A 17,596-nucleotide genomic window follows, 5' to 3' on the forward strand; every position below is an offset into this window, starting at 1 on the left:
TTGCATAGTTTCCACAGGGCAGTGATAAATGAATCCTTCACAGACGCAATCGCGGGCGATAGCTAGCGGAGCATAAGTGTGGTACGTCTGATTACATGTTAGGTACATGTAAAGTAAATAAAACAAAACACGTAAGTATTTTTTATTATTTTTTTATCATGTTATCGGTAAAAGCAAGATATGCAAGTGCAGAATATTTTTGCCCAGCAGTGGACACCAGTTAGACGATAATAAGTAAAATAAGGAGTCGTGTATTTTATCTTATCTTCTTAACATGGTAAACATGTGTAATAAAAAATTGTTCCTATTTCCCTTTGTCACGCCTTATCTTGAGAACATCATCATCATCCTCATCATCAGCCGGAAGACGTCCTCTGCTGAACAAAGGCGTCCCCCTTAGAACGCCACAATGAACGACAACTCGCCACTTGCATCCACCGGTTTCCCGCCACTCTCACGATGTCGTCAGTCCACCTGGTGGGAGGCCTGCCAACGCTTCGTCTTCCGGTTCGTGGTCGCCACTCGAAGACTTTTCTCCCCCAACGGTTATATGTTCTTCGAGCGATGTGGCCGAAGATTATGTAGGTACAACATAAGTTGTAGTTGTAAGTATAAATCGGCGACTATAGTTCTTCTGAGGAATTTCGTAATCCGGATTATTTTGCGCAAAAAACTAACTGGAGAGGCACCACAAGAAGAAGAAAGAACAGCAGAGTTCCCTCCAAAGCTTGTTGAGTGATGATGTGTCAGAAAAAAAATCTGCAAAGTAACCTAGCCTATACTTTGTTTTTTTAGCATTAGAAAAAGGGTAAACAGTCTTGACGAGTCTTTTTATTGAAAGACGTTTTTAAAAAACAGTAACTATTATTTCTGATACCAAAAGCATGTAAATTATCATTATGTCCTTGCTAATTGTTACATATCGTTTACCTTTACTTGCTCGAATTTCATTTGCCCGGATTTCACTTGCCATACCAACGTTTGCCATAAAATATATAGAACCGTGCTGTTTCCAGGATTTTTTTAAATGACATCATATAGAATGCAGTAGGTTAGGTTAGGTTAGTTTAATATCAAATCTGAAGAAATGACTATTTCAGAAATAAATTACTTTATGGAAAATGAAAATTCTAGAAAACGATACATTCGGGCATATGAAATTCGAGCAAACGATAGAGAACCGTTACATATATGTATATGCTGTGACTTATTTTTCCAAAGTATTTTTGTTTTATAAAAAGACACGTCAGGATTGCTTACCTTCTTTCTAATGCTAAAAAAAACGAAGTATACCTCTAGGTAAAGACCGATTATTTTCATAAAGGCCTTAAGAAACACTAACGCGTTTTTGACAAGTTTAGGCATAAAGGAAAGCAGTGAGCTGTCCCTTATCGGTGAATAATACGAAATAATAATGCACAAAGTATTTAGTCCAAGAACTACGACTAGATTTCGTGCTATATCACTATCTATATAGGTATACGACAATCGTACGATGTAGCAGATAATTTGACACATTAGCAATGTAAGATAAGGAATACTTACCTAAATTTAATTGATAACTATAGCCTAAGCCAGCCGCTTCGCTCGCGTCATCCATTATAAGTTTAGCAATTTGAATTTAAATTCCGTACTTTACCGAACTTCCCGAATTCACTTGTCTTTTGAGATTGAATCCCGATCCCGTGAGAATTTTGAGATAAAAAGTGATATATGAGTCATCCCGTCACCATGCCCGTGCATTGAAAATTGACAAATATTAAATTAAATAATTATAATTAAATTGCCCGGGTAGAAGTTTTTGGCCACCTTTAGCACCGTTTTTGACAGTTGTTTTTTGCAAGTGGGTCTCCTGATGGTAAGAGATCACCACCGCCCATAAACATCTGCAACACCAGTGCCAACCTAGAGGCCTAAGATGGGATACATCAAGTGCCGTAATTTACCGTCTGTCTTACTCTGCACGCCGAAACACAACAGAACAACAATTTGAAGTAATATATAAAAAGTTATGGTATGTTTAGCGAGTTTTCATAAATGTATACTGAAACGAATAGGGCGTGTAATGTTTGTTACAAATATATTTCAAATGTATATTTAAACAATAAATGGCCATAAACGGTACAGTGGCCACAATAACGGTAACACTTCTGCCCTACCTACATTATAGACCTTGAAAACGCAACAAACATTAAATTCCTTCATTTTGTATAAATATTTACCAATGAAAATGTCTATCAAAATCTGCAAAGTAAGTTATCTGCATATAATGATTGAATTCAAATCTAGCCATAGTTGAATGGTTGAACCTAACACGCTGCCCGCTGCGCTCATCAGACTTCAATTATTCAGAGTTCAGTTGCAATCAAATTATCCAACGCTCACGCATCAATATTCATAATGAACGGACAATGTGATAAATAAATAATGAAGTTAATACACACACACAAACATCATGCCTGTATTCCCAAATGGGGTAGGCAGAACACACGAAACGTTACCGCTTCGGAGCCACTTTTAGCAATTTTAGGTTTTAAGTTGGACAAAAACGGTACAATAGTGACAGGTTGCTAGCCTGATGAAGTTAATAATAATAAGTAATCACTTGGCCCGGTATATGTGTGAATTGTGGTAGTAGTGTGCAGTCGTTAAATAATAAAGCCAGGGATACACTTAGGGACAAATGTGCCACGATATGTGTCGGCGACATGTCAAGCAAAGCCGGCTGATTTTTCCTGACATATCTGGCGACATCGCGCGACTTATGTCGGTAGCGTAGCGAAGTCAATATCATAACGACACAAGGCAGTCGATATCATAACGATGGCGCGCGATGTTGCCAGACACGTCGAGCGAAGTCCGGCAACGACGCGCCACTTTACCCGACGTTGTTGACTACAGGTGTTGCGAGATGTTGGCGGACATGTCGTGCGAAGTTCGGCAACGACGCGCCACTTTACCCGACGTTGTTGACTACAGGTGTTGCGAGATGTTGGCGGACATGTCGTGCGAAGTTCGGCAACGACGCGCCACTTTACCCGACGTTGTTGACTACAGGTGTTGCGAGATGTTGGCAGACATGTCGTGCGAAGTTCGGCAACGACGCGCCACTTTACCCGACGTGTTGACTACAGGTGTTGCGAGATGTTGGCAGACATGTCGTGCGAAGTTCGGCAACGACGCGCCACTTTACCCGACGTTGTTGACTACAGGTGTTGGCGGACATGTCGTGCGAAGGTCGGCAACGACGCGCCACTTTACCCGACGTTGTTGACTACAGGTGTTGCGAGATGTTGGCGGACATGTCGTGCGAAGTTCGGCAACGACGCGCCACTTTACCCGACGTGTTGACTACAGGTGTTGCGAGATGTTGGCGGACATGTCGTGCGAAGGTCGGCAACGTCGCTAGCGACACGTTATGGCAGGACATTTCGTCCCCTAGAGTAGCCCTGGCTTAAGGATGAAATTGGTAGTCGTTCTCAAGCGACGTGACAAAAATCAAATCAAATCCAGTCACAAAGATCACCTCCTTGTGATTGCATGTCAAAGGCAAGTCTACTTGACACCGTGCATTAATTTCGTTCTACCTACCTTCCTTTCCTTTCCTTTTTTTGGAACGCTGTATTTCTTTTCGCAGCCGTCACATAAGTTTAAATAAATGACAATCATTTCTCTCGTGATATTCTTATAGTGCATTTTTAATTCTTTCTCCATCCGGTTCCTCCCGCCATGCCCTACCGTCAAGTGGGTATCATGGAGAATCTGAAATATTTCGCTGTTTCTCACGTAACATCTAATCACATCGTCTTTGACCGGGACAATCAACTTCTCCGTTTCTCCAACACTCATGACGTCAAATCTTCGCAAACGTTGATAATCTCCTGGTTTTTTATGCGACTTTTTTGACTTCAAAAATTTAACTTTTGCAATCATCTGTTCATAACTTTCGTCGGTGAAAAATTGAATATTTTGCCCTTTCCGTAATATTATTTCATTCAATCTTTCATCAAATTGACGATTCATGTCTTTTAATTTTGATTCGTCCATGATTAATTACTTTAACACACAATAACCTGTTTCACTAAAATTCGTAACTGAATTACTATAAAGGCTCTCTAACGTTCGTCCACGTTGGCTTCCAACGCAAAACTAAACCAAAACAACGAGCGACCGGCTGGGCCCGCCATTATTCATAATGCCCGGGCATTATAAATGATGCCCTCATTAATCACTTTGTCCATAACAGTATAATATAGTAGATGAGTAATGAGTTGTTTGTAGTGTGCAATGATAGGTTTATACGAGTAAACTATGTGTAATAAACGTAACGAAAGTTAATAATTAAAAAATAAATATCATTGTACAATTGACACCAATTGACATAGTCCCAAACTAAGCAAAGCTTTTATTATGGGTCACGGCAACGGATAAACATACTTCAAACAAATTTAATTTAAATATAATTCAAACCACCAAACATTCGTAATTCATACAAAAATATCTGCCTCGACTGGGGATTGAATCCGAGACCTCAAAAGCTTCTTAGTCAGGTTTTCTAACCACTTGGCTATCCGTTCGTTAGTTATCGGATGGAAAAAATTAAACTTCAAAAGTCTTAGGGCGCATTTTGAAGTAGGTTATTGTTGTGTATAATATACAAAGACACACAATATTATCACCATCTCACACTCAAACTCTTCATTGAGTTAAATGTTGTGATGAAGATCCTTAAAAAGTGTGTAAGTTCAACATATTAAATGATATTGACCCGGATAACTCACGTCTTAAATCTAGTTTAGCTCGACATAATGTTTCGGGCTTGTAGCCCTTCTTCTTCGGAGCAACGTGGCCGAAATCTAGCTAAACTAGATTTAAGAGGTGAGTTCAACATCCAGCCTATATACGTCCCACTGCTGCACAGCCTCCTCTCAGAACAAGAGGTGGGCCAAAGTTTGCGGATTGGGAACTTCACACGCACCATTGAATTGATTGCCTCACGATATTTTTAAGTTCAACATATACTTACGTACATACCTACCTGTTATGTTCAGAACCTTGCCTAAGGGGAGTCCTTTTAAACAGTTTGTTATAATTTTAGTTGGTTTTTATGTACTTTAAGTATAAAATAGTTAAACATAAATGATTGTAATTTTATAATGTCGTTAATTCAATTCTGACATACGCATTATTAGCATAAGGTGTTTAGTTGTCACGGGCGAAGTAAAACCGCAAATAAACCGTGGGGCAAGTAAGATCAACTCGAACTGACTCATTAATTTTGTCATATAACTGCAGTTTTAGCGGTGATTCAATATATTGTTCGCAAATCACGCCACACAATGAGCCAGTAACTAAATTGTTACCTAGTGCCATCCACGAAGACGCGTGTTTTTGTCAAAATCAGCCATTAATGACATTGTAATAAGAAGCACGGCACGCGTCATCGTGAATGACTCTTCCTATAAGTACCGTGTTTTCTCATGGATATTGATTTAAACTCCGCTTACAATGAATCATTGAACACATTGAGTTCACAGACAGATTGGCGTAGCAATTGCTTACTTTGAGTCAGTCTTTGAATGCTGCAATCGTGACAATGATTAAAACATCAGCTTATAAGGGCGTCGCCAGGGGAGAGCAGGGAGGGGCAGCTGCTCCCTCCCCCCCCCCTAGAGATTAAAAGTTACCAAATGTAAAGCAACCAAACCGTCCTAAGTCTTTGACTTGACTTGCTTGATTGATAATTCCTGTAGCTGTACGTCGAAACCAAAAATCAAATGACTTCACCAATTCCAATAATTGCCTACAAATTCTTTTCTCGTTCTCCATATCAACTTGCCCCCCCCCCCCGGGCCACCGGCTGGCAACGCCCTTCTCACCTTATTAAAAAAATACTAGCCCGAATTATCTAATAATTCAAAACTTATCAGAGTACCATTTGCAATTTGTTCGGAAGCAAAATTAAATCTCACCTCCTTCTCTTCTAACCTTAAATTGATTGAACTGCAGTAGCACCTTCAGTTCTTGCAAAGGAACAAAGGGCGAAAATATAAACGCAGTTCTTCCTTCATCTCTGGTGAAGGAACGAGTGCGAAAACAAAACGTGAACGAGCAAAGGAACTACCGCGAATAATCCAAATTGCGGACCACGCAAAATACCATCACTTTCCCCCCCCTTTTTTTCGCCTTTAAAAAATATTCAGTGGAAGCGTGCTGGGCCCATAACCTAATAAAACAAATATTCTCAGAACCAAATTTGTATTGAAGTCTATCAACAAATCAAATCAATGTCAAGCAAAACACAATATCTGATGGCCAGTACAATGAGGTTTCAACAGTTCTCCTCTCTGTGCATACATACAAACATACTTTTAGGCCATCCAATAATGACTATACTACGCCAAAATTTATATTTTTAGACCCTTTTTTGTCGTCACACGCTAGAACTTTATTCGTATAACTAATCATCATATCCTGTAAGTAAGTGACATATACAGATGCCTGGCCGTTTTCCAATCTGACATCATATAAAGCCGCGAGACGCTTGAAGTTATCTGTTTACACAACACCACTTTTTAAGGCAAATTGTTGGCAGACTGAGATATTCCTCTTATTAAAATGGGGGACGCAGCTGCGGCCGCACTCAATATAGAAGTGAGATTCGGTTATAGCTTCCGCACCCCTTGCAGGTAACAAGTAAGTATATACCTATACGTCCATAGAGGCAGTAGCGCAGGGCAGGGATAGGTGCGAATACTACTAATGTACGCGTATTTTCAATATGGCTTTTGTAGAGAGCCATATTGAAAATACGCGTAAATAATAATATGTTCATCACGAAACACTACTAATTATAACCTAAACTTGAGACTTCAACATTTAACAGATTGGATACTTTTTTTTAATTTTTTTTATTCGACGTTGGCCAATCTCCAGATGGTAAGAGATCACCACCGCCCATAAACATCTGCAATAGCCCTGACAACCTAGAGGCCTAAGACGGGATACCTCAAGTGCCAGTAAATTCACCGGCTGTCTTACTCTCCACGCCGAAATACATTAGTGCAAGCACTGCTGCTTCACGGCAGGATTAGCGCGCAAGATGGTGGTAGCAATCCGGGCGGACCTTGCACAAGGTCCTACCACCTGCAAACTACTACTACTACACTATACTACTAATACTAGTAATAGATCGCTCAATATGTCATTATTTTGTAAAATAAAGAGATTATTTACATACATACATTATGTCACTGCAAATTAGAATTTAAAAAAAAATCTTAAGCGAAGACAGATAGTTAGAAAATAATAATATTTAAGTGTGTTTAAATAAATCACACAATTATATTCAAAAAAATCACGAACCTAAAGACTTTTTTCTCTCTTTCTTTATTGCAAATCCTATTTCATTTCATTATAATATATATTTTCTCCCTCTCAATTTAAATCTAGTTGACTGTACACTTTTATAGGAGGTATTATAGGTCATCGAACCCCACGCGTTAAATTACAGCCGTTCAAAACTAGTTGCGCTGGCGCAGGTTTTCTCTAGGACTAATGAGACCGGTCCTCTGGCTTCAGTCCTGACGTCATTTTCAAAGATTCCGTTAAAGCATCGATTATATTTATTAAACTAGCATTTACTGTCGGCGAAAAATTCATTTATCAATGTCTCGCATTTTATTTTAGAAAAAATAAAGACGCTATTTAAAAAAAAAATGACTGCCAAGTTTCTTGCGGCGCATTCTTCTTGGCAATGATAGTCTTTCCAAAAGCGCTGGTAGTTTAAGAAAATTACGTGTAAAAGTGCCCATTGCGGCTTATTTACTGAATAAATGATTTGAAATTAGAATTTGAAATTCGCGGATATAATACACAATTTTCCGGAATATCCTATGTCCTGCTCAGTCTCAAACTATCTTCATACCAAATTTAATTTAAATGGCTAGCAGTTTAAGCCTAAAGAGGTGACAAACAGACAGTATATGGCATTTATATAATACAATATAATACAATACAAAGACTCTTTATTGTACACCAGACATAGTAAGCGATACAGAAAACAGATACACAGAGAAAAATTACAAGGTGAGCAATAGGCGGCCTTATTGCTTAAGAGCGATCTCTTCAAGGCAACCTTTAATATTATTAAGGATAAGTATGTAAAATTTCGTGTCTCGCAACCTAGTGGTTTAATAAATTTTATTATTTACGAATTTTACATGGACACCGTCAGAATATTAGGATAGGAAGTAACCTTTGTTTTTTTCTATCTACATACTTAATTGTACCCAAATACGTCCAACAGTTTTGTTTGTTTGTTTGTTTATACTCTTTATTGTACAAAAAGGAAAATAAAAAAGATTACAAAAAAATGTGTTAAGTACAAAGGCGGACTTATCCCTGAAGGGATCTCTGCCAGTCAACCTTTGAGTGGTAGAGTAGAGCAATCAAAAACAAGGATCGACAAATAGAGCAAAATATTTGAATAAACATATAATATAATACAATACAATACAATAACTCTTTATTGCACACCAACACAGTAAGCAGTACAGAAAAACACAGGTATATACATAGAGATTTTCTAAGGTAAGCAATAGACGGCCTTATCGCTTCAGAGCGATCTCTTCCAGGCAACCTTTACAATGGACAGAAGTAAGGAATAAATTTTAGCAGGTTGCAATTTGCAGTAGAGCAATATCAAGAATAAGTATATAAAACTAACACATACAATACACATACACAACAAAATTTATTACACATTTAAACACATTTACATTTGTTGTACATTTAATGTAAACAGATAGATTGGTAGGTAGATAACATAATAACATAAAAATAAGCTAACTATAACATTCATACGCAAGATGACAGATAGTGCTCTCTAAGCATAGACCTTTGGCATAGACTTAAAGATAAGCAATGACTTTGCGCGCCTCAAGTCTATCGGTAGGGAGTTCCACAACCGAGTGGCCTGGACAGTGTAAGAATAAACATAGAATTTAGAGTTTGAAAGAGGGACAGTAAGAGGAAAGTTCTGAGAGCAACGAACAGAAGTAACATAGCTAAATCGCACTTTGAGGTAGCAAGGAGTTGCAAGGTTAAAGAGAATGCCGTAGAGAAGATGGAGAATATGAGAGTTTCGGCGAAAGCAGATTGGGAGCCACTTGAGCTGTGATCGGAAATAAGAAACATGATCATATTTACTTAGGCCAAGTGCTCTTCTAAAAGATCGGGATAACATGCATATGTAAACCCTAAATATATATATTTTGCGATACGTATTGCATTTGGCGACCATATGGCCAAGTGGTTAGAGAAACTGACCACGAAGCTTGAGGTCCCGGGTCCCCGGTTTCCTTAAAAGCACAATTAAAAATATGTCCATTGTAAGCGCTTACGTTGCTTCAAATGAATTTTTATCCGTTCTTTACATATGCGTTTCTCTCATATTTCTACATTTTATTTATAAATCACAAATATGATTACCTCTACGAGTACAAACCACTTTTTACTCACTTAAGAAACTAATACGGCAGGAAATTATTATTGGCAACAGCGAAATTGCAGTAATATAGAAATGTTAACTCACTAACGACTTCTGTTGCGTTGAGTAACACAAATTGCTAGGAAAAGTAAGTAAATATAATATATGCGGGTGTTTCCGCGTTTGCTGGATTGTCCATTGCTCCAGTGAAAAGAAATAAAGTCCATTGTCATAGTCCGTGCTTGCCAGGTTTTGGAATACCTCTATCCATCCTTCTTGTTAAGGGACCCAGGACTTAAAGTATGAAAAATGTGATTTCAGTTTTCAGTTAAATATCCTGATATTTTTATATGTTATAGATTTCAAAGTCCTGAACAAAAGTGTCTAAAACACTAAACTAAACTCTGAGACGCACTCGGAAACAGAAGAAGCACCCTTAGAGACTGTTGTTCAGGACTTTGAAATCTATAAAACAGCAAAATCTCAGGATCATCATCCCAGCCTATATACGTCCCACTGCTGGGCACAGGCCTCCTCATAACAGGGCTTGGGCTATAGTTCCCACGCGAGCCCAGTGCGGATTGGGAACTTCACACGCACCATTGAATTGCCTCGCAGGTTTGTGCAGGTTTCCTCACGATGTTTTCCTTCACCGCAAAGCTCGTGGTAAATTTCAAATGTAATCCGCACATGAATTTGGAAAAAACTCAGAGGTGCGAGCCGGGGTTTGAACCCACGACCCTCTGCTTGAGAGGCGACAGAAGAAACCCTAGAGCTGTTGTTCAGGCTTTTTATAAAACATAAATCTCAGGATATTTAACTGAAACCACATTTTCCATACTTTAGGTCCGAGGTCCTTTAAGAGATCGCCATCGCCACTCCGCATGATCTTCGGCCAGCTGCTTGACTTTCTGATACGACACAAGACCCAGTTTCTCCTTCACCTTGTCAAAATAGGTCAATCTTGGTCTTCCTCTGCCTTGTCTTCCTTCTACTTTTCCTTTTTTTTTTTTATTCTACTGGATGGCAAACGAGCAAGTGGGTCTCCTGATGGTAAGAGATCACCAACGCCCATAGACACCTGCAACACCAGGGGATTGCAGATGCGTTGCCAACCTAGAGGCCTAAGATGGGATACCTCAAGTGCCAGTAATTTCACCGGCTGCCTTACTCTCCACGCCGAAACACATCAGTGCAAGCACTGCTGCTTCACGGCAGGATTAGCGAGCTAGATGGTGGTAGCAATCCGGGCGGACCTTGCACAAGGTCCTACCACCTGCAAACCCCAGAACCCCCCAACCCCAACCCCAGAACCTGCCTTCCAGAAGGTTTAGAAAGAAATTGTCGTGCCGTATCAAGGTCCTATCATATTTCCCCTCCTGCAATTTATGGTCTTCAGTAAGATTATTTTTCCTTTGACCATGGTTAGAACTTCTTTGTTGGTTTTCCTTTCTGTCCAGCTGATCCTTTCCATTCTCCTCCAACACAACATCTCAAAGGCTTCTCGCCTTTCTCTGTTCTGTTGAGTCAATGTCCACGTCTCACTTCCATATACGAGTAATGCAATGCTCCACGTGTACACTTTTATAATACCTGTTGCTGCTGCAGGTGTACACTTTTAGTCACTCAGAGGGCTATGGAGAGGGCTATGCTCGGGGTTTCTCTGCGGGATAGACTTAGAAATGATGATATCCGCAGTAGAACTAAGGTTACCGACATAGCTCGAAGAATTGCGAAACTAAAGTGGCAGTGGGCGGGGCACATTGCTCGCAGGACTGATGGCAGTTGGGGCCAGAAGGTTCTCGAATGGCGTCCGCGGACCGGGAGACGAGCTGTCGGTAGGCCTCCAACAAGATGGAGCGACGACTTGGTTAAGATCGCGGGATCGCGGTGGATGCGGAAAGCTTGGGGGAGGCCTATGTCCAGCAGTGGACGTCTTTCGGCTGACATGATGATGATGACACTTTTATAAGACGTGTTTTGGCTTTTGTGGATATTTTGGCTTTGAGTAGATGTTTGTTATCTTTACCCATGGGTGTCGCAAAAGGTGACTAAGGGACCTAAATTGACCTTATGTGAGAGTAAGCAGCAGCGCCTCTACTCCCTTTGCCCTCACCGCGTGGTTATAATGAAGTCACCTTAGCAACAGTGCAAACTTTTGCAAGACAATAACTCGCCCTTGATACGTGAGTCAGTTAACTTGAACCGGAGTTAACTTCCGACCGCAACTAGGTCAACCAACGTCACCGTGACGTACGCGGATGATATAATTATTCTCAATTTATTGTTTTCTACAACTAGCATTTACGTCAACGGATTTCGCTTTTAGTAAATGAATTGTTTTTCACGGGCCCGAAAAATATTTGCTCTAGTTAGTCATTTAACAGCTGTTTTTGACAGTATTTGGAAATTTCAAAAAAGCACGCGCATTATAGGGTACTGTACTAATATACAACAAATATTCTGTAGTAAGTTTTGATCAACTATTATGACATTGCCACTAGCACCAGCAGATGTTCCTGCGCTCCGACTTCTGGCCGGAGGGTGTGCTGTTCCGTCCTTTTAGGGTAGCGATGAAGACGACATTCAAAAATGCCTAAGTTTAAGTTAAGCTTAAACATGTAAACTATAGCTATCTGTGGGATCCTGTAATTGGCTCTGTGTTGCTATTCCTTCTACATATATTGTGTTTTAGCTGTTGGTTCTCCTTAAATAAATAAATAAATAAAAAGATTATACTAACCTTTGAAACCACCAGTATCAACAACAACAATTACTCTTTATTGTACACCAGAAATAGTAGGTAAGCGATACAGAAAATAGGTATACAGAGAAAATTACAACATTGATTTAAATAAAAGAAGCTTACCTTATTGGGTTCAGCATGAATTAGTGAAAGATCCCAAAAGTCTGGATCCTCGATCCAGAGCTAAGGAAAACCCGTAGATATACGAAACTACTACAAAAAACTATAGGCACATCTACGCAACTCCAGACTTGCCTAGACACGCGGTAGCGTGTCCAGCCAAGTTCAAAGAAAAAGGAACTGTGCCTCTAGTGTGGCGTTTTCACAAAACATTCGTTTACTATTCGAAGACGTAAATCGAGCGTTCGATCGTCGATACGTAGCCGCCACATGTCCACGGTGCCGCGTCGTCACCCGTTTTCGTTACGACGCGCGTAGCACACACTCACAAAAGTTGTTGCGCAAACTTTCCGCTAGAGGCGCTGTCCGTGTTTCCATACAAATTGAGATTTTAACGCGAACGCGATCGAGACGTATTTGTGAACGGGAAAATACACTAAGCACACTGGCGACGCAGCCGTGTGTATACAGGAACCATTTCGAGCTACTTTTAACTCCTTCACAACTCGAAACCTATTTATCTTATTTTTCATCAAAACTTACAACATCCTAATAAAAATGGAACGTAATTTTTCTGCGAATAAAGTAACGTGATCCTAGGGGAATTCATTGTAGGGCTACCCACATCAATGCAAATTTGCAAAATTTAACGCGGATTTTTGTTTATTTATTATTTCGGATCACCATAAAGCTTTCAAAAAACCCATGTTCTAAACTTTTAAACTGAGCTCATCCACTTAAGACTACAATATCATTGAGTGGTTAACCACAAATTAAAATAACGAGCTCGTAGCAAAAACAGGTTATAACCGCCGTGGTAAGTAAATAATAGATTATCAACTCTTTATGAATTAAATTCGGGTTTTGTTCCGTGGGTGTTTGTTTGTGAAAGTTGGGTGTGGCAGGAAACGCATCAGAGTAGAATAAATGCGGTAGAAATGAGAGCGTATGTTAGGTGTCAAATTGAGTGACAGAATTAGAAATAGTGCGATACGGGAACACTGTGGTGTAAATGAAGGTATAACTAGTCACACGGATTGAGACAGGGATGCTTGGATGGTTTGGGCATGTTGAAAGAATGAATGAAAACAGATTGACTAAGCAGATCTATAAGACGAGCGTTGAATGGGGACGTTGGGAGAGGAAGGCCTAGGCGAACGTAACACGATCAAATCGGGGACATTCTGAAGAAAGGTCGGGACCGACCGGGAAACCGACGTGCATGCATGAAAAGATTGATGAATGTAGAGGAAGCGAGAGTGTATGCCAGAATCATAGCAAGTGGAAGGATGTAGTCTCTGCCTACCACGTTGGGAAAGAGGCGTGATTTTATGTGTGTATGTGTATGTTTGTTCCGCGTACCTTGATTTTACCGAAGCTCGATATTTCGGTACAGTTGCATGCGCCATGATCACGAGAGCACTGGAAATCAAGGTACGCGAAACAAAACCCAAATTTAATTCATAAAATTATTAATGACCGTGATAGTCTAAACTAAAATATTGTGTTGTCAACTCTTCTTTCCTTGGACAAGAGACTACAAAATACTCTAACAGAATTGGCTTGCAGTTACGAAACCAAAGTAAATAATAGGATTTATAGATATATAAATAGGTGGAGCGATGATCTTCGCAGGGTGGCAAGAACTGAATGGGCGTAGCCGAGGAATGTGCTCAGTGGCGTGCAATTGGAGAGGCCTAAGTCCAACAGTGGACTGATATAGGCTGCTGCTGCTGATGATAGATAAATGCCATGGCAGAAGTAAATGAGGTCAGTTCAAAAAATTTAAACTATACAACGGCTTTTTTTCGGTTATCTCAAAAATTACAAACATCTGTTTGGTACACTGGTCTGGATTTTCAACCATTTTCTTCCCTGTCACGCCAGAATAACTGCAAAAAAGTTGGTTTTACTGTAGTCTGGCTAGTAAAAGATGAACATGCAAAAGCGCGGCAAATTCAAAAATTTGCAGATGGTATCACCACAGAATAAATAATAGTACAAGTACAGAAACTTCTCTGCCGTACAAAAGATACGTTTAGTCATAAGAATCGTGCATATTTTATACTTGTCTGTCTATCGCATGCGTATTGAATAATAAGTAATTATTTAAAACGATATGTTGAATAAAAAGGTTAATACGAATATTTTTGAGAAAAAGTGAAGAACCACAATTGTATTAGCCAGTTCTGAAAGGTATATTAGTATCAAAATATTTTGCCATGCCCACTAACCTACGAATTCAGTCACCGTATCTAAACACTCTTTTTTTTCTGTTTGAACAAGGCTTCCCTCTCTTTTTGTTTTTATTTGAATTTGCTTATCATTGTAAAAATAATTTGTCGCACACCACTTTTGATTGTTTTACCCATGTTTCAGCAGTAGATTTCCAAAAAACTCTATTTAAATACATGAAAGTTAAACTCAACAAGTCACAGAATAGATAATAGTACAAGCTCATGTGTCCGTTTTCTTATACTCTTTGTTCTGTTTGCCCATGACATTTGAATTATGTTGCCACTCAAATAATAACTGAGTTCAGCTTTCATTAGCCAAACTATAGCAATTATACTTACTCGCTCAGCAGTCGTTTTGACATTGGGTTTAAACACTCTGCAATCCCGAACTATCTTCCGCACCGTCCCCTCCGACAACCCAGTTATCTTAGAGACTTGGTTATTGATATTGAGGTCCACCTCGTACTCCCAATTCTTGGTGTCCCATTTCCTGTTCTGGTAATATTGGTGGATATTGAACACCACCTCCTTGGTTTTTAGAGATGTGATGCGGTAAATTGTTTTTTTGGGTTTCTTTTTTTGCTTCGTCGGTGTTTTGGCACTAGTTGATGGCACAGCAGCTAAGTCAGGTGAAGTAGTGTCGTTCTCGCTTTTGATACCTCCTCTGATTGAATCTTCTACAATCTGTATAGTTTGGGCACCAACTTGTTCCATGGCACGTGTGTTAGGTAAATTCAGTGAAGGCAAAGCGGCGTCTTTTAGTTTCTTGTTAATGTACATCCATTTCTCAAAGTGTAAGCTGCATACGTGCATGTTGTATAATTGTTTGGCTGTTTTATTTATTAAATCGGGTCTTTGGCAAGCTGCTATCCACGACTGGGCTCTGGAATAATAATTTTAAAAAATGTATAATACGTAACAACTTTTAATTTCTGAACCAATTTTGACGAAATTGAAATAGGAATATTTTTTTATCTGCAAGTAGAAGGGTCAAATAAAAAAAAAATCTGGAGTACGATTCACATTGAGCGGACCGGGCAGAATCGGCTGCCCCCGCGTTCCTCGAGCTCGCGGAAGCGGTAGGGTAGTTAGCCGAAATGCCCAATGGAATGGATCCGACGGTACGCGACAGAACCGACCCGATCGAAGGCGAAGGCAGCCGAATGCAGCTGTCGGAATGAGCGAAGAGCCGACCGGCCGCAAGCTGTGTAAATTCTATTCAAATATGTGATGTTGGTACTGCGGAGACGTTTTGAATTCCTTTGGCATTTTATAAAGTGCGCTAGGACGCCGGCCGGTCTGGTCTGCTCAATGTGAATCGTACCTAAGCGATTTATATAGGACGGAGTTTTGATTTAAAAAAAACAGCTAAGTGCGAGTCCGACATGCACACGAGAAGTTCTACCGTCAAAAATAACATAAAAACCTATCCACGAGAAGCAATAAACTAAGTAAAAACCGGCCAAGAGCGTGTCGGACACGCCCAAAATAGGGTTCCGTAGCCATTACGAAAAAATTTAAAAGCCTTAGAAAAATATTACATTTTTCTAAGGCTTTCGTATTATATACGGAATCTTCCAAGTTAAGGTATATTTTATACCTTAGGCTGCTATTTACTCTTAAACTACTAATAATTCTCAAGCAAACTTAGCCGTTATAGTTTTCCTTGAAAGTTTGATATACTTACTACCATCCTGATTTTTTTCAAATTTTTCCACCCACCGGTTTAGATTTTAGAGGGGAGGGACACGCTCGATTAATGAAAATTTGCACTTTAAAGTTGATTATTTCGCAAAAAAAACAATGAATCGAAAAATCGTCTTAGCAAACCCATAATGGTTTTAAAAGACCTATCTAACGATACCCCACACTATAGGGTTGGATGAGAAAAAAAAAACACCCCCACTTTACGTCTATGGGAGGTACCCTAAAAAATATTTTTTTTGTTTTTATTGTACCATTTTGTCGGCATAGTTTACATATATATCCGTGCAAAATTACAGCTTTCTAGCATTGATAGTCCCTGAGCAAAGCCGCGGACGGACGGACAGACAGACAGACAATACAGACATGGCGAAACTATAAGGGTTCCGTTTATGCCATTTTGGCTCCGGAACCCTAAAAAAGTGAAATTAAGACAATTCGACAAAATGAAAATCTGATATAGATTTCTTTTACTAAATACTTAACAGTCAGAAGCGCGACGCGAAGGTTAAACGTACCTCTCATCCTGCGGAAACCTGTGAAACTTCAACTCCTTGTTTTTAGATGTCGCGTAACATCCGTACACAGAGCAATTCGTTCGTACCATTATTTACCAAGGATTTCCGTCTGTAAACGTATTATAAAAAAAATATTGAAAATGGCGCGCGCGGCCACCTCAGAGCGCTCCCGCAGACTAAGCGAGTTGGCGGGACGTAGAACGCGCGCCGCCCGCGCCCCTCACACCTCACCGCCGTCGCTCCTCACATCACAACTCTATAGTATAGTACAATGGCTCATTATAAAACAAAACATAAAGAATGCAGAAAAATGGTACACTGGAAAATTTGCCAGGTAACTAGTTGTGTAGATAACGCTACTTGTATTTGAAAGACCTATACTAAGCTTACAATACAACAAAATCACAAACTACGTGCTTTCTAGCAATACCGGTATTTAAACTACCTAACGGACGGACATAGTGTGACACTATAAGGATTATACTTTGTAGGACTACGGAACCTTAAAAAATGGATGAAAAGGAAATAATACGAAATGTTCAAGTTTATATATTTTATGTCAAAAAGCGTCAATTACGAAGAAAGTGACGTCCACGTTTTAAGTCGTACAGTCAACTGCAGAATTAGATGAGCAGTTGTGGTGCTCGAAATGATCTAAAAAGCTTCTTGTGATAGTCTCTTTAACATCTTATGAGGCTTTTTTTAACTTTTGCTTTACAAGAAAAGTATAAAATAAATATTAATAATAATAATAATTTATTTAAAAAAAACTCATTTTAGG

The 17,596-nt window shown here is 39.5% G+C and overlaps 1 protein-coding gene across 2 annotated transcripts in view; it reads right to left on the reverse strand.

Moving 5' to 3' along the window:
- The window catches only part of LOC141441318 (uncharacterized), a 30,343-nt gene extending 13,362 nt beyond the window's left edge, over positions 1 to 16,981 (reverse strand). The window contains exons 1-2 of one of the 2 annotated variants that reach the window (XM_074106014.1): positions 16,816 to 16,981; positions 14,933 to 15,476 (exon numbers count right to left, since the gene is read on the reverse strand). In XM_074106014.1, the coding sequence (XP_073962115.1) occupies positions 14,933 to 15,476; positions 16,816 to 16,904 (633 nt within the window). In that variant the 5' untranslated portion in view covers positions 16,905 to 16,981. Of the gene's footprint in view, positions 1 to 3,591; positions 4,153 to 14,932; positions 15,477 to 16,815 lie in introns of those variants that run through there. The other variant, XM_074106015.1, reaches the window with a different exon arrangement.
- Positions 16,982 to 17,596: the final 615 nt, after the last annotated feature.

The sequence above is a fragment of the Choristoneura fumiferana genome, chromosome 23 (genome assembly GCF_025370935.1).
Source record: "Choristoneura fumiferana chromosome 23, NRCan_CFum_1, whole genome shotgun sequence".
Taxonomy (NCBI): domain Eukaryota; kingdom Metazoa; phylum Arthropoda; class Insecta; order Lepidoptera; family Tortricidae; genus Choristoneura; species Choristoneura fumiferana.